General features: G+C 37.1%; 1 protein-coding gene across 1 annotated transcript; it reads left to right on the forward strand.

Annotated features, from left to right (window-relative positions):
• Positions 1–1,328: 1,328 nt before the first annotated feature.
• RAP1B (RAP1B, member of RAS oncogene family) lies at positions 1,329–13,713 on the forward strand. The gene is made up of 7 exons (XM_009069283.1): positions 1,329–1,413; positions 2,789–2,857; positions 5,610–5,666; positions 7,067–7,207; positions 9,081–9,224; positions 10,947–11,062; positions 12,488–13,713. Exons 1-6 carry the CDS (start codon positions 1,357–1,359, stop codon positions 11,031–11,033), a joined length of 555 nt encoding a protein of 184 aa, XP_009067531.1. The 5' UTR covers positions 1,329–1,356; the 3' UTR covers positions 11,034–11,062; positions 12,488–13,713.
• The last annotated feature ends 5,570 nt before the right edge of the window (positions 13,714–19,283 follow it).

Below are 19,283 nucleotides of genomic sequence, written 5' to 3' on the forward strand. Positions count from 1 at the left end.
TTAAAGTCAGAAATGATGTTCTGTTAGGTGTGAAAATCTGTGAAGTGTCTGAAAAGTTATTGGTAACAGAGGCCTGTGGAGACATCTGCTTTGCTGGACATCAAGTCAATTACTTCCTTAAGGCTTTTCTCCTCGTGTTCTCTTGCTTAAGCTGCAAGAAACATTTTAAATAAGTTGAGATTGCTCATGATATGTTTGCAATAAGAAAATTAAATAGCATCTGGCCTCTTGATTTCTCAGTCAGCTGACAAAGTGGAGTTAGTCAGTGATGGCAAAGATGGACACTCATGGTAGTGGTTTAATTTCTGTGTAAATCGTCTTAGCATTTTTTTGTGCTGAACACCTAACACATGGTGTGATCTCAGAGATGCTGTGACATTACTGCTGATGAGAAGGGTCTTTACCTTACTTTCCTCACTGCTTACCTTGTATGAGCACCTGTGCTAGATCTCTGGACTTCCCCTCTCCCTCAGCCCCCAGTTTATTCATCAGCTGGGGAGCTTCATCTTTCAGCACTGAGTTAGACCAGTAACTCGATCTGCTAAGTGCTGGAGTCGCCACAGGAAGGGAACTGAGACCTTCCTCTCAGGGCAGCAGTAACAGCCGTGTTAGCTCAGAAGAGGTGTGGTTTTTTGAGCAGTATGACCCATAGGCATGTCCCAAAATCTTTGGCCTTGTTTTCGTTTTGCTGGGTCAGTTTTCAACAAAGATGAGCAAGGAATCTGACAGAGTGCTGTAGACAGTCACACTAGCTAAGGTGGAACAGAGGAACAGATTTAGCTTGTAGAAGAGGAATGGTCTCAAAAGAATATTTAAGGTGCCTCCATTTATTCATGAAGCAACAGTCATTATAACTGCAGTTAGATATTTAGCAAAGCATTAATCAACTTCCTGACTGGGGAAGGGATTTTTTTTGGAAAGTGATTTCTGGGATCTTGCTGCTCTTTTTAAGAAATGTTTGTTTGGTGGAAAGTGGAGGTTTTAATTTTCGTGTACAAGTCTCTCTCTGTGTGATTCTTTGTTTAGCATTTAAGTGTTTCACAATGAGAAAATGCATGCTATCTCCCCTTGCATAATTGTATCTTATTAATTGTAACTTAGGTTTAGGAGAGTAGGGTTTATTCAAAGCTTCTTTATGGGAAAACAGTAATGAGGTAGAGGAAATACTATGTCTGATGGTTTTCAGCATTGTATTGTAACACCATTAAGAGCTGATAGTTTGACAATGTCCACTGTATTAAAAAAGTTAGCAAAGGAGTCTCTATCAAACCCTGCTCCGTGAACTGGATTGTGGTGTCATGATTGTACTTTCTTTTTGTGTGTTTTAGGTACTGAGGGCAATTTATCTCTTGCATCATGCGTGAATACAAGCTAGTGGTTCTTGGTTCTGGAGGTGTTGGAAAGTCTGCTCTGGTAAGTACTCTGAGGCAGTGCTTTTTAGGCTACTCATATTTTTTTCTATAATACACTTTTTACTAAAATGCATTTCTTAATGTAAGTATACACAAATAAACATAAATGTTAGTAATGACTGCTGAGGCTGGAATAGGAACGTCCCTGACTGTGCATCTGCATCCATTGATGCTTTCTCATGTGCTGCAGTTTTTGTGTGGGGTGGGTTAGTGGTGCTTGTTCAGACCTTTGTTGGCCTTACAGTGAGTTGCACAGCATTGTGAAGGTCTCTGGCTTGGGTAGGTAACCTAGCCATCAGTCTGTGGGAAGTCAAGCTGCTTTGTGGATCTCACACAGTGAACCAGTTTGCCTGTGTCTCACCCTTGCAAGTCCTGTCTCTGGCAAAGTCTTCGGGATGCAGTTTGCTTAATGTTTGATAGCAGTCTCTAAAGCACGAATATTTTTTTATGCAAATACAAATATGTATTTGCATGTTTGTAGGAAGTTTAACATTTTCTGCATCTTTCCCTGCAAGTATGTGGATAGCTGTGGCAGGTAGATGATTGTAAACCAAAGAGCTCATGCATTTTAATTGATCACAGAAAAGTTCGGTGTGACCTAGACTAGAACCAAAAAAGTTCACAAAATATTATGTTCTTGGCCCACCTAAGAACTTTGCATCTTTGTTTGATAGTGCACCTTATCATAAACTAAGGTCCAGAGGCCCTGTCTGTTGGGTAAGAGCTATTCTCTTACAAAGCACTTCCTAAAGAAAAACATAAATGGCAAATCGTGTTAGATCATGAAAGAACATTTTGCTTCACCTCTGAATTCTTTACCTTACGGCAGAATTTCTGGATTTGACTGTGTCTGCTCTGACTTGGCCTTTGAGTCTTAAAGTTCCATTTGACTTGTGCTATAAACGTCCTTCATGCTAGGTACACAGGAACAGCCTACTGAGCCTAGTTAAGGCTGGTAAAAGCTGGCAGTTGTTTTTCAATTATTTCCTGTGCTGACCAATAAGCAGGAGAAGATGCAGTAGTTCTAAATGCAAATGTCCAAGCCATGCAGCTATATTGTATCCTGGTCAACTGAAAACTAATGCTGATTCTAAGAGTTACAGCAAACCTTAAATCAATACATGCTTTAGTTCTTAATCCCTAAGTGATGGTGGATAAAGGGAAGAACATAATTGCTTTACCCAACAGTATATAGTTAAATACGCATGCACACTTAGCTTTCTGTTGTTTCTTATAATTTTATAGTTATGTCAATCACTTCATTTGCCTTGAAAATGCAATAGGTAACTGAGTATATACATAGAACAGTAATTTGTATACAGTGTTTAAAAAGTGTCACTATGCAAGAGTGTCTTACAAGAGCTTTTATGTTGCAGACTGTACAGTTTGTTCAAGGAATATTTGTTGAAAAATACGATCCTACGATAGAAGACTCCTACAGAAAGGTATATGCAAAAGACCTCTCTAGCATTACAGAAATTTAAAGGTGTAGTACATATTGTCAAATATTTCAGTCACTGCTTGAAAAAGGGTATGCCTGGTAATGCTGTTTTATACTAGGTAACTGCAAAAGTTTGAAAATCAAAGGTGATCTTAGTCTGTTTTAAAGTAATAATTACAGACTAGTTTTTAAAGGTTTAAACATAGTACCTTACTAGTTAGGAAAAAAATAGTAATTTCATTGTCAGAATTGGGAACAGCAATTAAAATTTTAAAAAAAAAATAAATGCACCATCACTTATTATAATATTTATTATTAATTTGATTGCATGTTAGTATCTGCAGCGCAGTTTGGACTTGTACGTTGGAGGTACTAAGCTGCTTTGCTACTAGGAAAATTGCTAAAAAGAAGTTCACGCTTACCTCTGGTACACTGGGGGCATCTGTCATACTGTGTTCATAACAATTTAGCTGATAGCTAGATAGGCTTCCATTGTTTGGGTTTTTTTATTAATAAACTAACACAAACTTTTCGTAAATGAACAAGCATTTACAGCAAGTGGCCTAGTAGTTTCTCTCTGCCCGTTTTGAGCACGACGGGCTGAAAGGTCTGATTTATGCTTACATCATCTAGAGTCTGCATATTGCTCACTCTTCAGTTTCACCTGAGTCCGTGATTAAGATTCTGGACTAAGATTATATCTGATCTGCTACTATTAACCATTTGGTGCAACAGATAAGTTTTGCACTGTGTCAGTTTCTTTATCTGTTGTGTTTTTAGCTGGATTACTTTTCAGATGCGTTGGTACTCTGATGCAGCTCCTCACGTGGCCACAGCAGCGTCAGTGTCTATACAAGGGAGGCAGTATGCACAAACCCTAGATGGGAATGGGCTAAAACTGCAATACCTCTTTTTTTCAGTACTGGACTCTGTATATAATGGAATAAAGAGGATGCATTCACAGATGTTGTAGCTTACAGTTACCAGAATCTCTTCTGAACAGAAGAGGAATTAGTGAGAGCAAAATGATAATTTCACACCTCTTTTCTTTAACCTCATATAAACTGTAAGCTGGAAAAATCCTAGTCTGTTTTAAGGATGTGGGCTTCCAGCCAAAGCTAGAACTCTTACTAGCAAAACCAAATTCTGTGTAGATACTTTCTGTATTGGAGAAGCAGAAATTTGGACCCTATCCCAGTGCTGGGTGCAGGCCTTTGCTGGGTCGAGCCCAGTAAACGGCTCCCAAAAATATTCACAAGCTGATCTAAAGTGAAATGTTTCCTTTGTTATATATTTACATTCTTCAGGTCAAACTAGATTTATGATGTTTGCTGGGTGAATTTTTCCAAAGACTGTTTCCATGGAGCTGGAAAAAGTAAAGTCATCTTAAGAAATTTTGCCTTTTGCTAACTACATTTTTCTGTTGGTTTTGCTAGTAAATACCTTACAGTGTTCCTTTCAGGTTTGTTCCTGTAATGACTAGTAATCTCTCTTTTGTACTCTCCTTTTCAAATCAGCCAGATTGTTGGAGTCTTGCTTAAGTCTGAACAATACTTTATGCAGTCATTTTTGTCTCCTCACTATTAGTTACAATTCTGACTTGCTTTTGACTTGAGTGACTTTAATAGCATAGAATTGCAACTACCAAAACAACAAATTTTAATGTTGAGTCTAATTTTACAATAGTTGAAGTTGAAAGGATGTGGCTTGTTTGTCTGGTGCTAAGTAATTGTGAAGTCATGAAACTTGATGCTTTGGTTTACTCCCCAGATATTTCTTTAGAAGTGAATGAATGCTGCTTAATTAGGTGAATAATTTTTATTAGCAATACATGTTAAAATAGTGGTTATTCTAAAGGAATTGCCATTCATAGGGGACATGGAGGAGGTGTGAGAGGAGTGGAAATGCTCCTCTGTCCCCCAAGCTCAAGTCTAGTTACAGAGGAAGACTTACAAGTTAAACTAGTGATAATGCATATATAGAGAATAGGTGACACAAAGTTCTTCGAGTGCTGATTTCTCATCTAGGAATTTTATGTGCAAATGGAAACAAGGGAAGTGTAACAATAGCTAGAAAAAAAATAAAAAATTGCGGGTAGCCTGCTTGAAACAGCTTGAGGGCACTTCCGTGTTCTTTGCTGCCCTCACAGTCCTTTCTTTGAGGTAGAAACTAGATAGAGGAACTCTAGAATTGATACAGAAACTGATCAATCATCTTAAAGCTTCTATTTTTGCAAACGTGTCTAAGCTGGATCAGTTTTCTAATTAGTGTTCCTAAAGGCTTGTTTCAGGGGCACCACTCTCAGTGCTTTAGCTGGGTAATTGTTTGCTGTGTACTTACTCTTTTGTTGATGTAAGTTGCTGTTAAGTAAGCATTAGAATGCCAATCTAACTTTCTAGTTTTCACTTGTACTTTTCTTTCAATCTGTGAGGATCCCTGAAACAAGTGGAAATGAGTTGTGCCAGTTGCTGATAATCATCATTACAAATTTAGCAGCCTCCTTTTAAATAATCAAAAATCCTAATCACTTTGCAAAGTGGTACTTGGCTGCTGATGGTGCATTTGAAAATGTCACTAGGGCTCTTTGAAAGACTTCTTCCTGCTGTTTTCAAAGTGTGCATCCATACAAACTTCTTAAGCCATTATGTTGCTTTATGCATTATGAATTTGCTTATAAAAATCACCCAATTTCTGATGCCTTTGGAGGGGAGAGTTGCAAGAGGAAAAATTCTAACCACATCTCTCTCTCTTGACAGCAAGTTGAAGTAGATGCTCAACAGTGTATGCTTGAAATCTTAGATACTGCAGGAACGGTATGTAAAAAACAACTTTCCTAAATACTGATGTACAGTGTTAAAACCATCAAAAGCTGTAAAGATAAAAATGGTGGTGTTTTCTTTGTCATTCTCTGAAGAGTAACTGTGGTCAGTGCATTGAATTAAAGGGTGTTCTTTAACATACTAGTATTTAAACAAAACTTGAGTATTGCAGCACAAAATTAACTGCAAGTTTCCTGTGAGCTCATGTTCTGTAATAGAGGAAACTTGAGACTGAGCATTTTAAAAAAGATTGTGCTCCTGTTTTAACTTTATAGCCCAGAGGAAAATTTAGGTCCACTAGCTACTCAGGTTTGATTTCTGTTGCTCTAGAGAGTATGTGCTTTCTTCTCATCTCCTTTTGCTTTTGTGTGTGAGATGTACTGTGACATTGGGATAAAAATAGAATTGCTTTAGTCAGCTTATGTGAACTCAAAGCACAAGGTTTATGCTGACCCTTTGCATACTGGTCAGGTTTTTCTCTGACTAGTTCCAGGATTATTGAAACCAATCACTTCCTTCATTGATTGCAGTGAGCTTAAGCTCAAGACCAGTGATGTTTAACATGTTCTCTGAACTGTAATAGTAGTCTGGTCCAGTAATGACTTCTTTAAATTCCATATTAGTTTAAGGCTATGTGAAATTATAGAAAGATGGTGATGTTTCCTAGAAGTAAGTTGCACTTTTCATCTGACATAAAGTGAGGGACTTGGTGTGTGATCGATCTGGCACAGGATAGCCAAGTCACCAGTGCAAGAAAGGCAAATGCTATTCCACAGTCCTACTGGTGAGAATTTCCAGACAGGGAGAAGTCCTAGTGCTGCTCTGTAGGGCACCAGCAAGTCTTTATATGCAATGTCATAGTTGTCACTGAAGTCAAGGAGATGTGACAAGTCTGCTTGATGTCTCTATCCCCTACTCAATCTCCTTTAAAATTAGAGTAGAATTTAGCACAGGAAAGTGCTTAGACTATGAAATGGAGACTAAAAAGGATGCATTTACTTTATGATCCATTTTAAGGAACTAGCAGGAGATGGAGATAAAGTTGGTATGTAAGGAGAGAGTCTTCTGTAATCTACAGATTACACTGTACCTTCTACTGTACCTCTTCTCTCTCATGAAATTAGTCTAGTTTCTGTGACTTTTTTCCCCAGGGTATGGCCGTTAGCAATATGTAGGAGTTGCTCAGCCACCCCAGATAGTGTTTCATATTTCAGATTTCTTTAAAAGCAGTTCTGTTTACAATAATGCTCATAGTCAAACAGTAAAATACGTGTCAGCTTAACAGGGAAGGAAGGGGGCACAAATGCAGTGTACTTGTGATCCATTTGTGGCCTAAAGTTTATAGCACTCTGTGCAAGGAAAGTGCAACATCTGTATCTTTTTTTTAATTACAGGAACAGTTTACAGCAATGAGAGATCTATACATGAAAAATGGACAAGGTTTTGCGTTAGTATATTCCATCACAGCACAGTCCACATTTAATGATTTACAGGATCTAAGAGAACAGATTCTTCGAGTCAAAGACACTGATGATGTAAGTATCTCTAAAAATTCTTGATACTTAGAGGTTTCATTACAGGTGTTGCAATGCAGACACTGTGGTCGAATGGCTTCCAAGCTCTATGTTGAGACATATCAACCAGTAGATACATAGTGCAGAAATGCAACTTTTAAGGTTAACTGGAGAAATTGTAACTTGTCATGTGTTGCATAGAGAATTGTTTAATCTCTTCCTTTCAAGTCCTTTATTTGAAACTGTGTATAACCTTATCCATTACTACTGCAGAAAACCTTTCCAAAGCAACTCTGCCTTAATTGCTGTCAGTGAAGGTTTCAAAACAGCTAGAGTTTAATTTTCTCTTCAAAATGCCTGTTTATAGTATTTTAAAAGCACAAAATTCTAAGTTCTTACAGAAGGCAATACTGTAAGCTTTAAACTTGTATGTTATGTAGCTTTTACAATTTGTCTGTGTGCTTGCAATTAAGTTTGGTTATCCGATTTTCACAGTTTTTATATGCTAAAAGCATTGTAATTTATAAATTATTAAAAAAACCCCTCTTACAACAGTTATAGGAAGTGAATACTCAGTCCCATAATAAAAGAAAAAGGTATTTCAAATGTGAAACAGCAGTAAGAGTGTTTTTAACAGTAACACCTTGTAGGTTGTAGCCTTCAGGCAGAAAACCTTCCTTCTTGAAGAAAAAAAATAAGCTCATCTCATTTAAACTGTGTTTATGCAGTCTTACTGCATGTATCTGCATATGCTTCTGCTATCAGCAGACACAGAATTTATTAAATGTTTCAGCTTCAGGGAAGTGCAGTGTGACTTTTGTAATACAAACCACTTTGCACTTTCTTGACTGTAAGGGTTTGCAGGTCTTGCCTGTGTTCAGCAGATTTCTTCTAGAAGTTACTTATTATCCATTATCACATATGTGTCTCAAAAGGCTAATATTTAAGGTTCATGTACCTTTCCTATTCACAACTTACCAAGTTTAGCCTTGTTTAGCATGAAGTTAGCTTTGTACACTAAAATCAAGATAAATGTGATGATACTTGAAACCTTGCCTTACATGGTACATTTATGATGTTTAGCATAAGCTTTCTTTGGTAGTATTTCCTTGGAATTGTATTTCTTCTTAGAACACTCCCCTCAGTCTTGAATGGCCACTTTAGTTTCCATTGAAATTCACAGAAAAAGTTTTTGCTATGCTGCAGCTTAGGCATGACTTGCTTTCTCCATGGGAGGAAATGAAATACTGTAAACGTTTATTCAGCACTTGAATCTGTTTGGAACTTAGCTATGTCCTTAAATGAGTAAAAGAATGAAAAAAAAATGGTGTGATTGCCTTTTCTTGCCACAAAGGTGGATTCAGTGTTATCTGTAGTTGGTTATTTTGATAAGGTAGCTTGTTTCTTTTCCCTGTGTGCATTAGCTTGCTAATGAGAACTGTGTGCAGATATGCTGAAAGTAGAGGAGTGGTGAAAGGAGCTTTAGCATCTTTCATCATGCTACCAGTACAGAACAGTTTCCAGGATTTCTGAACATGTAAGAATTGTGTAGAAAATTCTTCAGTAGACTTCTTGATGTCTTAAACATCTAAAAATGAAAATCTCATTAAGTCATCTAGAAAACATGACATTTGCTCAGGTGGCAGTGTACTGAATCCTCAAACCACACCCCCCACTGCCCTGCCTAAAGCAGGCAAAAAATGCAGTCACTTTGATTTGAAGATAAAGGTATCACACAACTGTAAACATAAATTTCTGTTCTACAAGAGCTTGATTATTCTGGAAGTCAGGATCCTCAAAGGATTCAGATAGGGGTTTAGGTGTGCATTTACACTGTGCCTTCTCAAAATTTTAGTTTTTTCTTTGCTGGCATTAAATTGTTTGGCTTTTGTAGGTGCCTATGATTCTGGTTGGCAATAAGTGTGACTTGGAAGATGAAAGAGTTGTGGGAAAGGAACAAGGTCAGAACCTAGCAAGGCAATGGAATAACTGTGCATTCTTAGAGTCTTCTGCAAAATCAAAGATAAATGTTAATGAGGTAAGGCACATTACTTGTGTGGGGATGGGTGGCAGGGAGAGAAGGATGGGACACTGTTCTGGTTACTGAACATTTACTGTTTGTCAGCAAAATCCTGACTAACATTCACTATAATGGACAAAGCTGAACCCTGGAATTGTGAGATGTTTATGTTAAGGGATGCATTTAGCTTTGATTTGGGATTTTTTCAAATTATATTAATTTTAGTATAATTAGTTTTCAAATTAGATTCATTTGAATTTGAGATAAATACTTCCATGTGGCATTTCCCTAGTTGATACAATCTCTATTAACTAAGACTTTACTGCTACACTATTTTTTTAAAGACCTTTTAGAGAGTTAAGTCATTAAAACTATTTAAGTTATTTGGAGTTAAATATTTGAGACTGTAAGAACAAAAACTCCTCAAGGTTTTGCTAAAATTAGCTGCTCAGTAAAGAAGAAGGGAGGCAAAAACCTCTCTACTATATTATCTGCTTGTTTATTTGACAGGAGATAAATGATTGATCAGATGCATTTCAGACACTTGCCATAATGCATGCCTTTTGATCCAGGGGCCTGCCAGCATAAAGAAGGGGGTACAAAATTTTAGAAAAAGAAGCTGTGTTAGTATTAACATTTCTGGAACAGCTTGAATTTTATGATAAACTCTATAGTTCATTAGGTCGTCTGGAAAACATTGTTGGCAGCATCAGTCAAGTTGAAGGGGCCTTTGTGCAAGACTTGCAAGTAATCAAAAGAGTGTGGTGGTTGGTTTTAAGGGCAGCTGATTTTTAAAATAAGTAATGTGTGTTTAATTAATTGGGAATTTCTGGACACTATTCACTTATTTCTTAAATACAAATTAATCACCATAATTGTATAAAAGTTTAATAAGCTAGAACTTGTGTCAAATAGTATAAGCCCTTGTTGGAACATTTGCTCCTTTGCAGCCAGTGCATATGAAACTGCTAGGATGGCTTTAGTGTGAGGTCTTAGCTCAGGAGATGCAGAAATAATTGGTATAATGTCAATTATGAATGGAACAGATGTTGTTACATTGTAGTATGTTGACTTGTCTTAAATTAGCCGCTCAGCAAAATCATGTTCTCATTAGAGTTCCAGGAGACCCAAAGTGTGAGAGTCTCACACACGAGTTACTTTTCCAGGCAATGTTATGCTTATGTCATGCTGTAGGTCTAGAGAGGCTGAATTAATTCTGTGGAGTTCAATATTTTTAAAGTATCTGGAAGAACATGATCTCATTTAAATACAAGAGACTGTTACTGAATATGCAGTGTATGTGAGTTAACCATGAAAACTGTGTAGTTAAACTTCCTAGAACTTTGTTTAAAAGAATATCCTTAGAGTGATCGGAGTTAGAAGGAATCTGTGACCTGTTTCTTGACCTCAGTGCTAAACTGCAAAGTAATACCATATAGTAGTTGATCAGTGTGGCATTTTTCATGTATGTTCAGATGAATTTGACCCAGGGATTAAATAGCTGTGGATTTTAGATGCCTTTGCAGTTTTCTTCACTGAAAGTGGAAAATTCTTGGCAGGCAATGATCTTAAACACGCAAAAAATAACTAGTTATTGAGTATACAATTTAACTTTCTAGCTTTGTGATAACTAAATATTTACAGGGGTTCTTGAGTATGTGAATACACTATGTGCAAAGATTCAAGATTTGAGGGTATAAGAGAAGCCTCTTAAGAACCAGATGATTTTTATCTTCTCAGATCTTTTATGACCTTGTGCGACAAATTAACAGAAAAACTCCGGTGCCTGGAAAAGCACGCAAAAAGTCATCGTGTCAGCTACTTTAATACATAGCTGTACTGTAGCTCTGAGCCAGGTAAGCATTTTACATTTCTCTGTGCATTCTGGCTGCTGAAAACAAACACAACAACAACCAAAAAACCCTGAACAGCTGTGGTAGCTCTTGATGCAGAACAGCATTGAAAGTTATTGATTTACATGATCATAGAAATGTTTATGGTCTTCATTTTGCCATTTCGAAGTCAGAACTACAAACATGCAAGATACATTGTTCACACGAGTATCAAATATTTTTTAAAGCTTTAAGGAGTTGGTAGAGCTCAAATCAAGTGTTTGTTCAGATACTTCAGAGTTTTAGCTTTTGGAAACAGGGTTTTCTTTTTTAAAGCCTGATAGAATATGCTGCAAGATCTCAATTGTCAGGAATGCACACAGTACAGTATTGCAGTTTGCATGGTGAAGTGTCACTTCCTCATTTCAACTCCTGCATATATTTGTATGATGTCATAGGAATTTAGCTTCCTTTCTCAAGACTGTATGGATATTTTGGGGACTGTAATTAGTACATTTGGAAGAGAAGGGTAAAGTGATTGTTGTAGCACTCCAGGTATTTGACCTGGAGCTGTTGGTTACTAGATCAGTTTCTTGCTCGTTTGCAGTTGGCTAAAGTTCTACATGACTTAATCTGTACTCAAAGAATGCTGCTGAAGGATCAAGCAAGCTCCAGCCTGCTCTTTAAGCAGTTAGCAGGCATGAATTTTTTTCTGCAACTTGTTCTTGAGCAGGTTGTTTTCCTCTTTCCATCTCCAAGCCTCTGTGTGGGCCAAGGTCTGTCGTGATTGACCTGACAACATGCAAGTTGCCTGTTATCTCCTTTCCCTTCAGTTTTATTGAGCATATGGTGGTTCAGTTGCTTCAGTACTATGTTCCATTATTTTGTCATCTGATAGGCCTATTTGATATACTGGAGGATCCTGGTAGGACATCTCCTATCATAAATTGCAGGCTTTTATTAATAATCAGGTAGTGCCATGTTTAACTCTTTTTGGTATGTTAAAGCTTCCTTAATTTGAACAATGTGGCTCAATTAAAAATAAAACTGAGAGGGTTCCAAAAGCATTAGCTGAGGGTGGCAGAAATGGTTGCTCAGTTTCCTTAACAGGACTTTTGATTCAGGAGCTTTGATCCTTCAATTTTGTTACTGTTTTTAAAGCCACAGGAACTGTCATACTGTAAGCCAAACTAGTCCCACCAGTCAAATGTGGCTTCCACAGTTCAGCTTGGATTACTATATGTATCCTACTCCAGTCAGGATAGTAATTGAGATAGCCTGTTATTTCTATGTGTACAGTAGAAATTGTATTAAGAGGAGAAGTGATAAGGCTTTTTTTCTAAGTCTTATTTGCCAAGAATGTTGCTAGTTCCTGCTTTAGTTGTTTTAAGTAAAGAACAGTGACAAATCATTGTTACTAATACTTAACCCCTTGTTTTGTTGTTACAGGTCTGAAGAACTGTTGCCCAATTCAACAGTGCCAGCATTCCAACTTTATTAAACCTACCAACAACTTAAATGGACTTTCCTGTGGTGGTACCCTTTAAGAAATGGATGAAAGCTACTACATCAGTTTGCACATTCTAATCACTTTCCAGTGTCATGAGAGATTTTTACTTCTAAATATTCTGTGTATGCAACTGGTAAAACCAGAGCCTACATCCAGTATTACTGATAAGAGACATTGTTCATCCACCAATGTTGTACATGTATGAAAACTGTGTACTGTATACTTCAATAATCCCCACTTTCTATTGGAGAGTACAATAATGTAAATCCTAAAAGCACCACTATTTTAGCATAATAAAAGAAAGTCCAAAGAGCTCCTATATAGACTACTCCAGATAACTTTGCTTCATCGGTATTTGTAGCTTATTGTAACTTTTTTAAAGAAATACAGGATCATCATCATCATCGTATTGTACAAAAGCGCTTTGATTAACACAACGGCTATATAGTTTTTTAATTTTAGGAAAAACCTGTGGAGACAGTGATCTAGTCTTTAAGAGTCCTTTCAGTATAACGTCTGACTAAAGACATGGCCTTTAATATCTGTTGGGAAGGAAATGTCCAGACTTTTCAACCTTTTATTGTATGTTTCCTTTTCCTTGTTTACATAGGGAACAATGTTTATAGTTGTGTGTACAGTGGGGGTCTACAACAAGAAGTGTATATTTTAAAACAATTTTTTAATGATTTAACAATTTTTTGTAAATCATTTTTGGGCTTCTGCAGCTGTAGATTCTCACTGTGAATTCCCTTGCTTGCTCATGCATAAGTGTATTTGCAATACCAAATATACAGGTTTAGTACTTTTGCCTGTTAGTGATTGTTTTACATGTGTAACGTTTTGGTTGAGATGTTAAATGGTGGAAGAGTACTGTGGATGTGAATGTGGGAAGTAATTTTAATCATGTGTAATTGGTCACAGGGCCTAAGTTGCAGTAATTAACTTTTGCTGATTTATTTAACAATGCCTTGTTGCTTTGTATGCATTAACGTTTGGGTGTAAAGATTGTGTGTATATCCAACAGGGAGCCACAGTATTTAAATTGACCAACCTAATGTTACAACTGCTTTGAGGTGGCCAAATGTAAACTAAAAGCCTTAATTAAAGTGGTGCAATTTTGTATGACTTAGCATCAGTAGTTCAATAAATTTGGATTGCCATGCAAGGGCTTGCATTACAGTTATACTACTTGAATGTTTTGTGTTTTAGTAGTGCTAGTAAATACTGATTTTTAAATCTCTTGCACAGTGCAGATTCATACATCTTAGGATGAAAGGGAACCATTATGACTTTGTCTTCTGACAAATACATGCTGTAGGTATTTCTTCTGATAGTATATCATGTGTTAGGATGGATGAATTTCTAACAATGAAGTTTCGCTTAGTTCTGGACTTGGAATATTCCAAGGGAGAGTCTAACAGAAAAATATCTGTCTTCAAAGGTTAGACTATCAGTGACTGTTTTGGAAACTTAAATATGTTGCCTGCTATTTTCCTTCTTTCCAGGAAGAATTCAGTGTTAAAATTTACTTAGTGTAGCTAAAAAAAAAAAGAATATCTTGGGAGACAATATGATTTTTCTGCATGATTAAACCATATGTGTTTGGTTCCAAGGAAATCTGCAGAAGATTATTCTTGCAGTACTGAGTGTAGAATTTTGCAGACTTGAAATACCTGTTAACACTGTTGGACTGAGAAGTGGAATGCATGGACTATAGATGATTTCCTGATCTTGGCTGTGCTGCTGAAAATTAGTGTCACACCCAAATACTTGGTACCTCCTGTTTCTCTGGCACAGATTTACCAGAGCTTGTTCTAATCCATTCCTGCAAATTCAATCAGATTAGGTTAGCTAATACCGGTAAGCTTTGAGATAGTTAATGTTGCTCAAAGTGAATTAAGGAGCCCAGCTGATCCTTCCTGCTGGTAATTTCATCAGTCATTACCATTGTTTAATGGAGGTAATACACTTTCACTGTGCAGAGCCAGAGTTATGTCTGAAATTCCTTTTCATTTATCATTAGAAACTAGAAGATGTGATTTTCCCCAAAAATACCACTTTTAGTGCTCTCTGCATTCTGCTTGGTCCCCAGAGGAGATGAGACTGGAGCACTAGATGCTCTAGTTCTTTTTTTCACTAGATACCTTCCTTCTTCCTTTCCTCCCTTCATTTTCAGCCTCTGCTTATTCAGGTCTTGTAACACTTCTGTGTCCCAGTTGTCCTTTTATTGGTCTTTTTAATGCATTACTTTTCCAGGCAGCTGTACAGGTGGCATTGGGCAGGAGTGAGAGAAAATCTTTTGAGAACATCAGAGGCTCTGGTCTGGTTTCAGTGTCTGACCAGAGAGTACAGTTTGCAGGGACCGTCAGGCTTTGTCCTGAGAGCTCTGTACTGAAGCATTCTTGGCAGTTCTTTTCCTCTCCCTGAGAGGTATTCAGTTTGATCAAACCCTGAGGAAGTAAAAGCTTCAGGATCTCCAGGCTTTTACATCTAAAGCTTGTGCTAAAATTGTGAAATATGCTCCTCATCCCCCCCAGCCCCCTGTATTTAGATCTTAGGTTAGATATGTAAAGCCAACACAACCTAACCCAGGTAATACCTAAACCCTTAGTATTTTTTTCTCCTAGAAAACTTAGGCAAGCTTCAAGGGAGCAGTGTCCCAGGTGTTAAAGGGAAGATGCATGACAAAATAATGCTAAGGAAATAATGGACCTGAAGCATAAAGAAAACACATGAAAATCTTCATATCTAAATAATTGTGGTGTATGAAGCTGTTCCCATTGAGAAGTGGCCATCCATTTCCCCACAGGAATTGGAACTGTGTAAGCAGTTCCCAATTCTAGAAAAGAATCCTGTCTGCTGAAATTTATGAACAAACTTTTACATTTCTTCCAGTTAATTGCTTTGTGTACCAGGGCTTAAGGAGTTCATGCTTGAACTGCTTGTGCAGAAACAGAACAGTTCCTATAATGCTTTGGATGAAAACATGCATGACTCACGTTTGGAGAATCGATGCAGTAATTTTTGCAAATTCAGTGTTAATACACATGTATTACTGCTTGTAAAATTAGCTTATGCTTACAGTGCACACAAAGATTGTGACTAATCTGAAATTGGTCTATATCAGTATTTAAAGTCTGAGCCTTATATGGGAAAAAAGTAATATTTATGTCCTGAAATACAGGAGTACTATTCAATGGAATTGCACTCTTCATATTAGGACTCTTTACTTGTAGTATGCATTTCTCTTATACCTTACTTTGTTCCTGGTGCCCTTTTTCATTCTTAAATTATTCTGTGAAATGAATGTCTACTTGCCTAACTTAGAAGACTATTTTGAGACATTGCAAGATATTTTCAGATGTACAAATGAACTAACTAAGCTCAAACTACTCACTCTCCTGCATAAAAACAAAATCTGGAAAAGTATTGTAGAGTTAGAGATTAAATTTGTTTCATAAGATGTACTGATACTGTGATGCTAGAAATGAGATGTGGAAGGAGTTTGGAATTTGGATTAACTGTGCATTTTTCTCCTTTTCTGGTGTAAATAGAATTGCAGTTTCCTTATGGGTGAACACTAAAGGATTTTTCTGCTTTTAAAATGCTCTAAACATACTGTAGATAAATTAAACATCATGGTATGGGGGTTTTTTTCCTGAAGTTTTCTGATCTTCGCCGGTTTTGGAAATAGCTTTAGAGCAGCAGGAAAAACTTGGCCACAGTACTGTACTACTTCTAGATAAACTTCAGTTTAGACATATCAACAATAAAAGTTATACTAGATGTGAATGGGCAAATACAATCTATCTACATCTGTCTGTAGCACTTTTTGAATTGTGATCTGATGATGCAGCCAAGCATCAGTGTAGACAGAAAGCTTTTTGTTCAATTTTAAACTGCTGTCCCAATGGCATTAGGCTATCCTTTAATTTACAGCTTATATTTTGCCTGCATATGGGAAGGAGAAGTAAAGCAAATAAGAAGTTGACCAAATATGTACCAAAATGCAGTTGTAAGTTGTTCTCTAAGGTAGCATTAGAGTTGCAGAGCTCTTAATCAAATTAGGTTTTTATTTCTGAATGCCAAGCCCCTTATGCTTTTCTTTGAAAGGTTTATTAACAGTTTAGGATTCTTAAAACTTAATTTACCTTCTCTGTTCTATAAAGTAAATTCTGGAATGATACATTTGTGATAGTCTTTACATTCTTAATCTGGAACTTTATATAAGCAAAGTTGTTTCGTAGTCTTGATTTTATTCTCAGCATTGCAATATCTGGGCTTCAAACAACAGATAAGTGTGGATTTTGCTGCTTTTTTCTGTGTTTGGGTTTTTTTGAGGGTTATTTGGTTGGGTTTTTTTAATACCCTCCAAAAGCTATTTATTTTCAGAAGTTTGAATGGTCAAGCAGAGGGTGGATTCCTGTTTTTAAAGGTGGTTCTTTAGGGAGAGATTTGTGAATGGAGAAAGGAATGTCTTTGTAATTCCACTGTACACACTTCAGGTTCAAGATAGTAGTTTTGCTGAACAACAAGTTCTACAGCTTCATTATTTTAAGAATGTTCACTACCACCAGGATTTTTTTTTTGAGGTTGTGCCTGGGATCAACTACTTCATTTGAAAGACATTGTAATTTCTAATGAATTCATGTGATGTCTTCTGGCTACCATAAACTTGGAGGCATTTCTGCTGTCTTGGATCCTGAGTGAAATTAGAGTGGATATCACAGTTCCTGCTTTTGTCAGTATACTTTACCTTTTCATACGTGGCATTTTTACCTTATACTTCCAAATCTAGCAGGGAGGAGTCAATAGCTATACTAAGAACATGTGAAATTCTCCCAGCTCTCCTAAACTGGGTTTGCTGCTTGTAATATGCCCAATAGCAACAAAGACCCTTGGCACTACTGTCATGATTCTCAGACACAAATAAAATGACAGTTACAAATTTGTCTCTTTCTTTTTCCTTATTAATAAAAAGAGGGGGCTTAGCTGAGCTGCCTCAAAATAAGCAGGCATAGAAATCAATTTGTTTAGGTAAGACCCCAAGCAAACATTTCGAGAGTCAACACGGGTATTTAAATACTAAGCGATCATATGAACACTTCAGTTAATTCTTGAGATTGGTTTTCAGGAAAAGTTTCCTTGCATTGAAGTAAAAAGTGAAAAACTGCACACTTCCAAGAATGTGTTTCAACTAAGAACAGATGGGCTAAAACATGAGCTTTTTTCCTTCTACGAAAAGGCAAGGTATAGTGTACATTCCACAGTTTTCTTCGGAGTGAATGCAGTTGTGCTATCACACGTTGCACATGAACTTTATTGAGTTCCTTTTGGTAGTTCTGCATTAAAATTGCAATTTTTGTACATGCATGTCATGTTTGCAGCTTAGCAATGCATTAGGGCAATTTATTTGATTCATGAGCTGTCTTAAAACATATTTTGTTAAAGGGTAATTGGAGGATTGGGTTAGTTTACTTGTTTAAAGTTCAGGATATACTCAATTAAAATTAGCCTAGTATGTCCTGTAGACTCTGTTAACTTCACAGAAAGTTGGTAGGGAGCAGAGAGGAACCTTAGGCATTTGGTGATGCATGTGCCAGGTTTCTGTGTTAGTCATGCCTAGTTGCTAGGTTGTCTTTGGTTGTCCTGCCTCTAAGCAGGGAACATTGCTACCTGCCTGATATTCTGCTAACATAGCTGCAGTTAAGATCAATGTTGATGCCAATATGTGAAACTTAAGATGGATTTATAATTTTTAATTACAAATTTGAATACAGAGTCCTTTATATCATGACTGGAAAATTATTGGAAGTGTAAGAGACTTGCATGAGACTTTCAGTTCTTCTTTCTTTTTTCCCCCCTCTTGGTAGATGAATATGAAATGGGATGCCAGTCAAAAAGTACTGCCTGAAAAAACACACTTCAAGGTTTTCATCCAGTTCCTCCTGTCTTGCCTCCCTTACTACAGGCAACTTAAAGCCTCAAAGGTGCTTGGAGAGGCTGTATGTACTAAGACAAGTTCTCTCTAAGGCCCCAGATCTTTTATATTCTTTTACAGGTTGGTCTGGTTAGGGTTGTTTAAAAGCAGGCATGCTGCCCTCTGAATTTCTCTCAGCCTTATTTATTTTGCTTTGTTCTCCTCTGTGATTGCTTTGAACAGGACACGTAGGAAGCATCTTCCTCTGTCATTGTTACATTTTTCATTTGTTTATGCTTCTGTGCCCTGAGGCAGGGCTAGCCTGAGAGCCTGAGCTGTTTGCAAACAATTGAACCAGATATTAATTTGTGCATTACTCTGAATCTCCAACTGCATTACAGAGACAATAATGCTACACCATTTTGAGAAGATGTGTTGAGAGGAAAATTCTATTAACTATGGTTAGTATTGAATTAGGATGTAATAGTTCCTTCAGTGCCCTTTTAGTTTTCTGTTGTAATGAAGGTTGTTGCCTTTGCTTGTGCTCTCATGATAGTCCACAAGACAGAAGGACAATTTTTTTTTTTCTTTACTAAATCCAAAATTACATTTACTGAGTGAGCACTCTGCTCTCTGCAGGTCTTCTGCTTGTGTGTGTTTTTGCACACCCAAACTTCATCAACTTTCTTCTTATGAAGCCTGCAGAAGTTAGGCTTTCCAGCAGATTCAGTGAGACCCCAAGCTAAATGGCACAGCGTGATCCTGCGTGCGACGAAGTAACGCGCGTTAAGGGTCAGAGCTTAAAACCCCCGTCG

The sequence above is a fragment of the Acanthisitta chloris genome, unplaced genomic scaffold, assembly GCF_000695815.1.
Source record: "Acanthisitta chloris isolate BGI_N310 unplaced genomic scaffold, ASM69581v1 scaffold20352, whole genome shotgun sequence".
NCBI classification, from domain to species: domain Eukaryota; kingdom Metazoa; phylum Chordata; class Aves; order Passeriformes; family Acanthisittidae; genus Acanthisitta; species Acanthisitta chloris.

What these genes read in the sequence shown, in the direction of transcription:
- RAP1B (XM_009069283.1), top strand. Translation starts at nt 1,357, where the DNA reads ATGCGTGAATACAAGCTAGTGGTTCTTGGTTCTGGAGGTGTTGGAAAG. An exon ending in GTGTTGGAAAGTCTGCTCTG is followed by an intron (nt 1,414 to 2,788) that starts GTAAGTACTCTG and finishes TTTATGTTGCAG; the next exon opens with ACTGTACAGTTTGTTCAAGG. An exon ending in TAGAAGACTCCTACAGAAAG is followed by an intron (nt 2,858 to 5,609) that starts GTATATGCAAAA and finishes CTCTCTTGACAG; the next exon opens with CAAGTTGAAGTAGATGCTCA.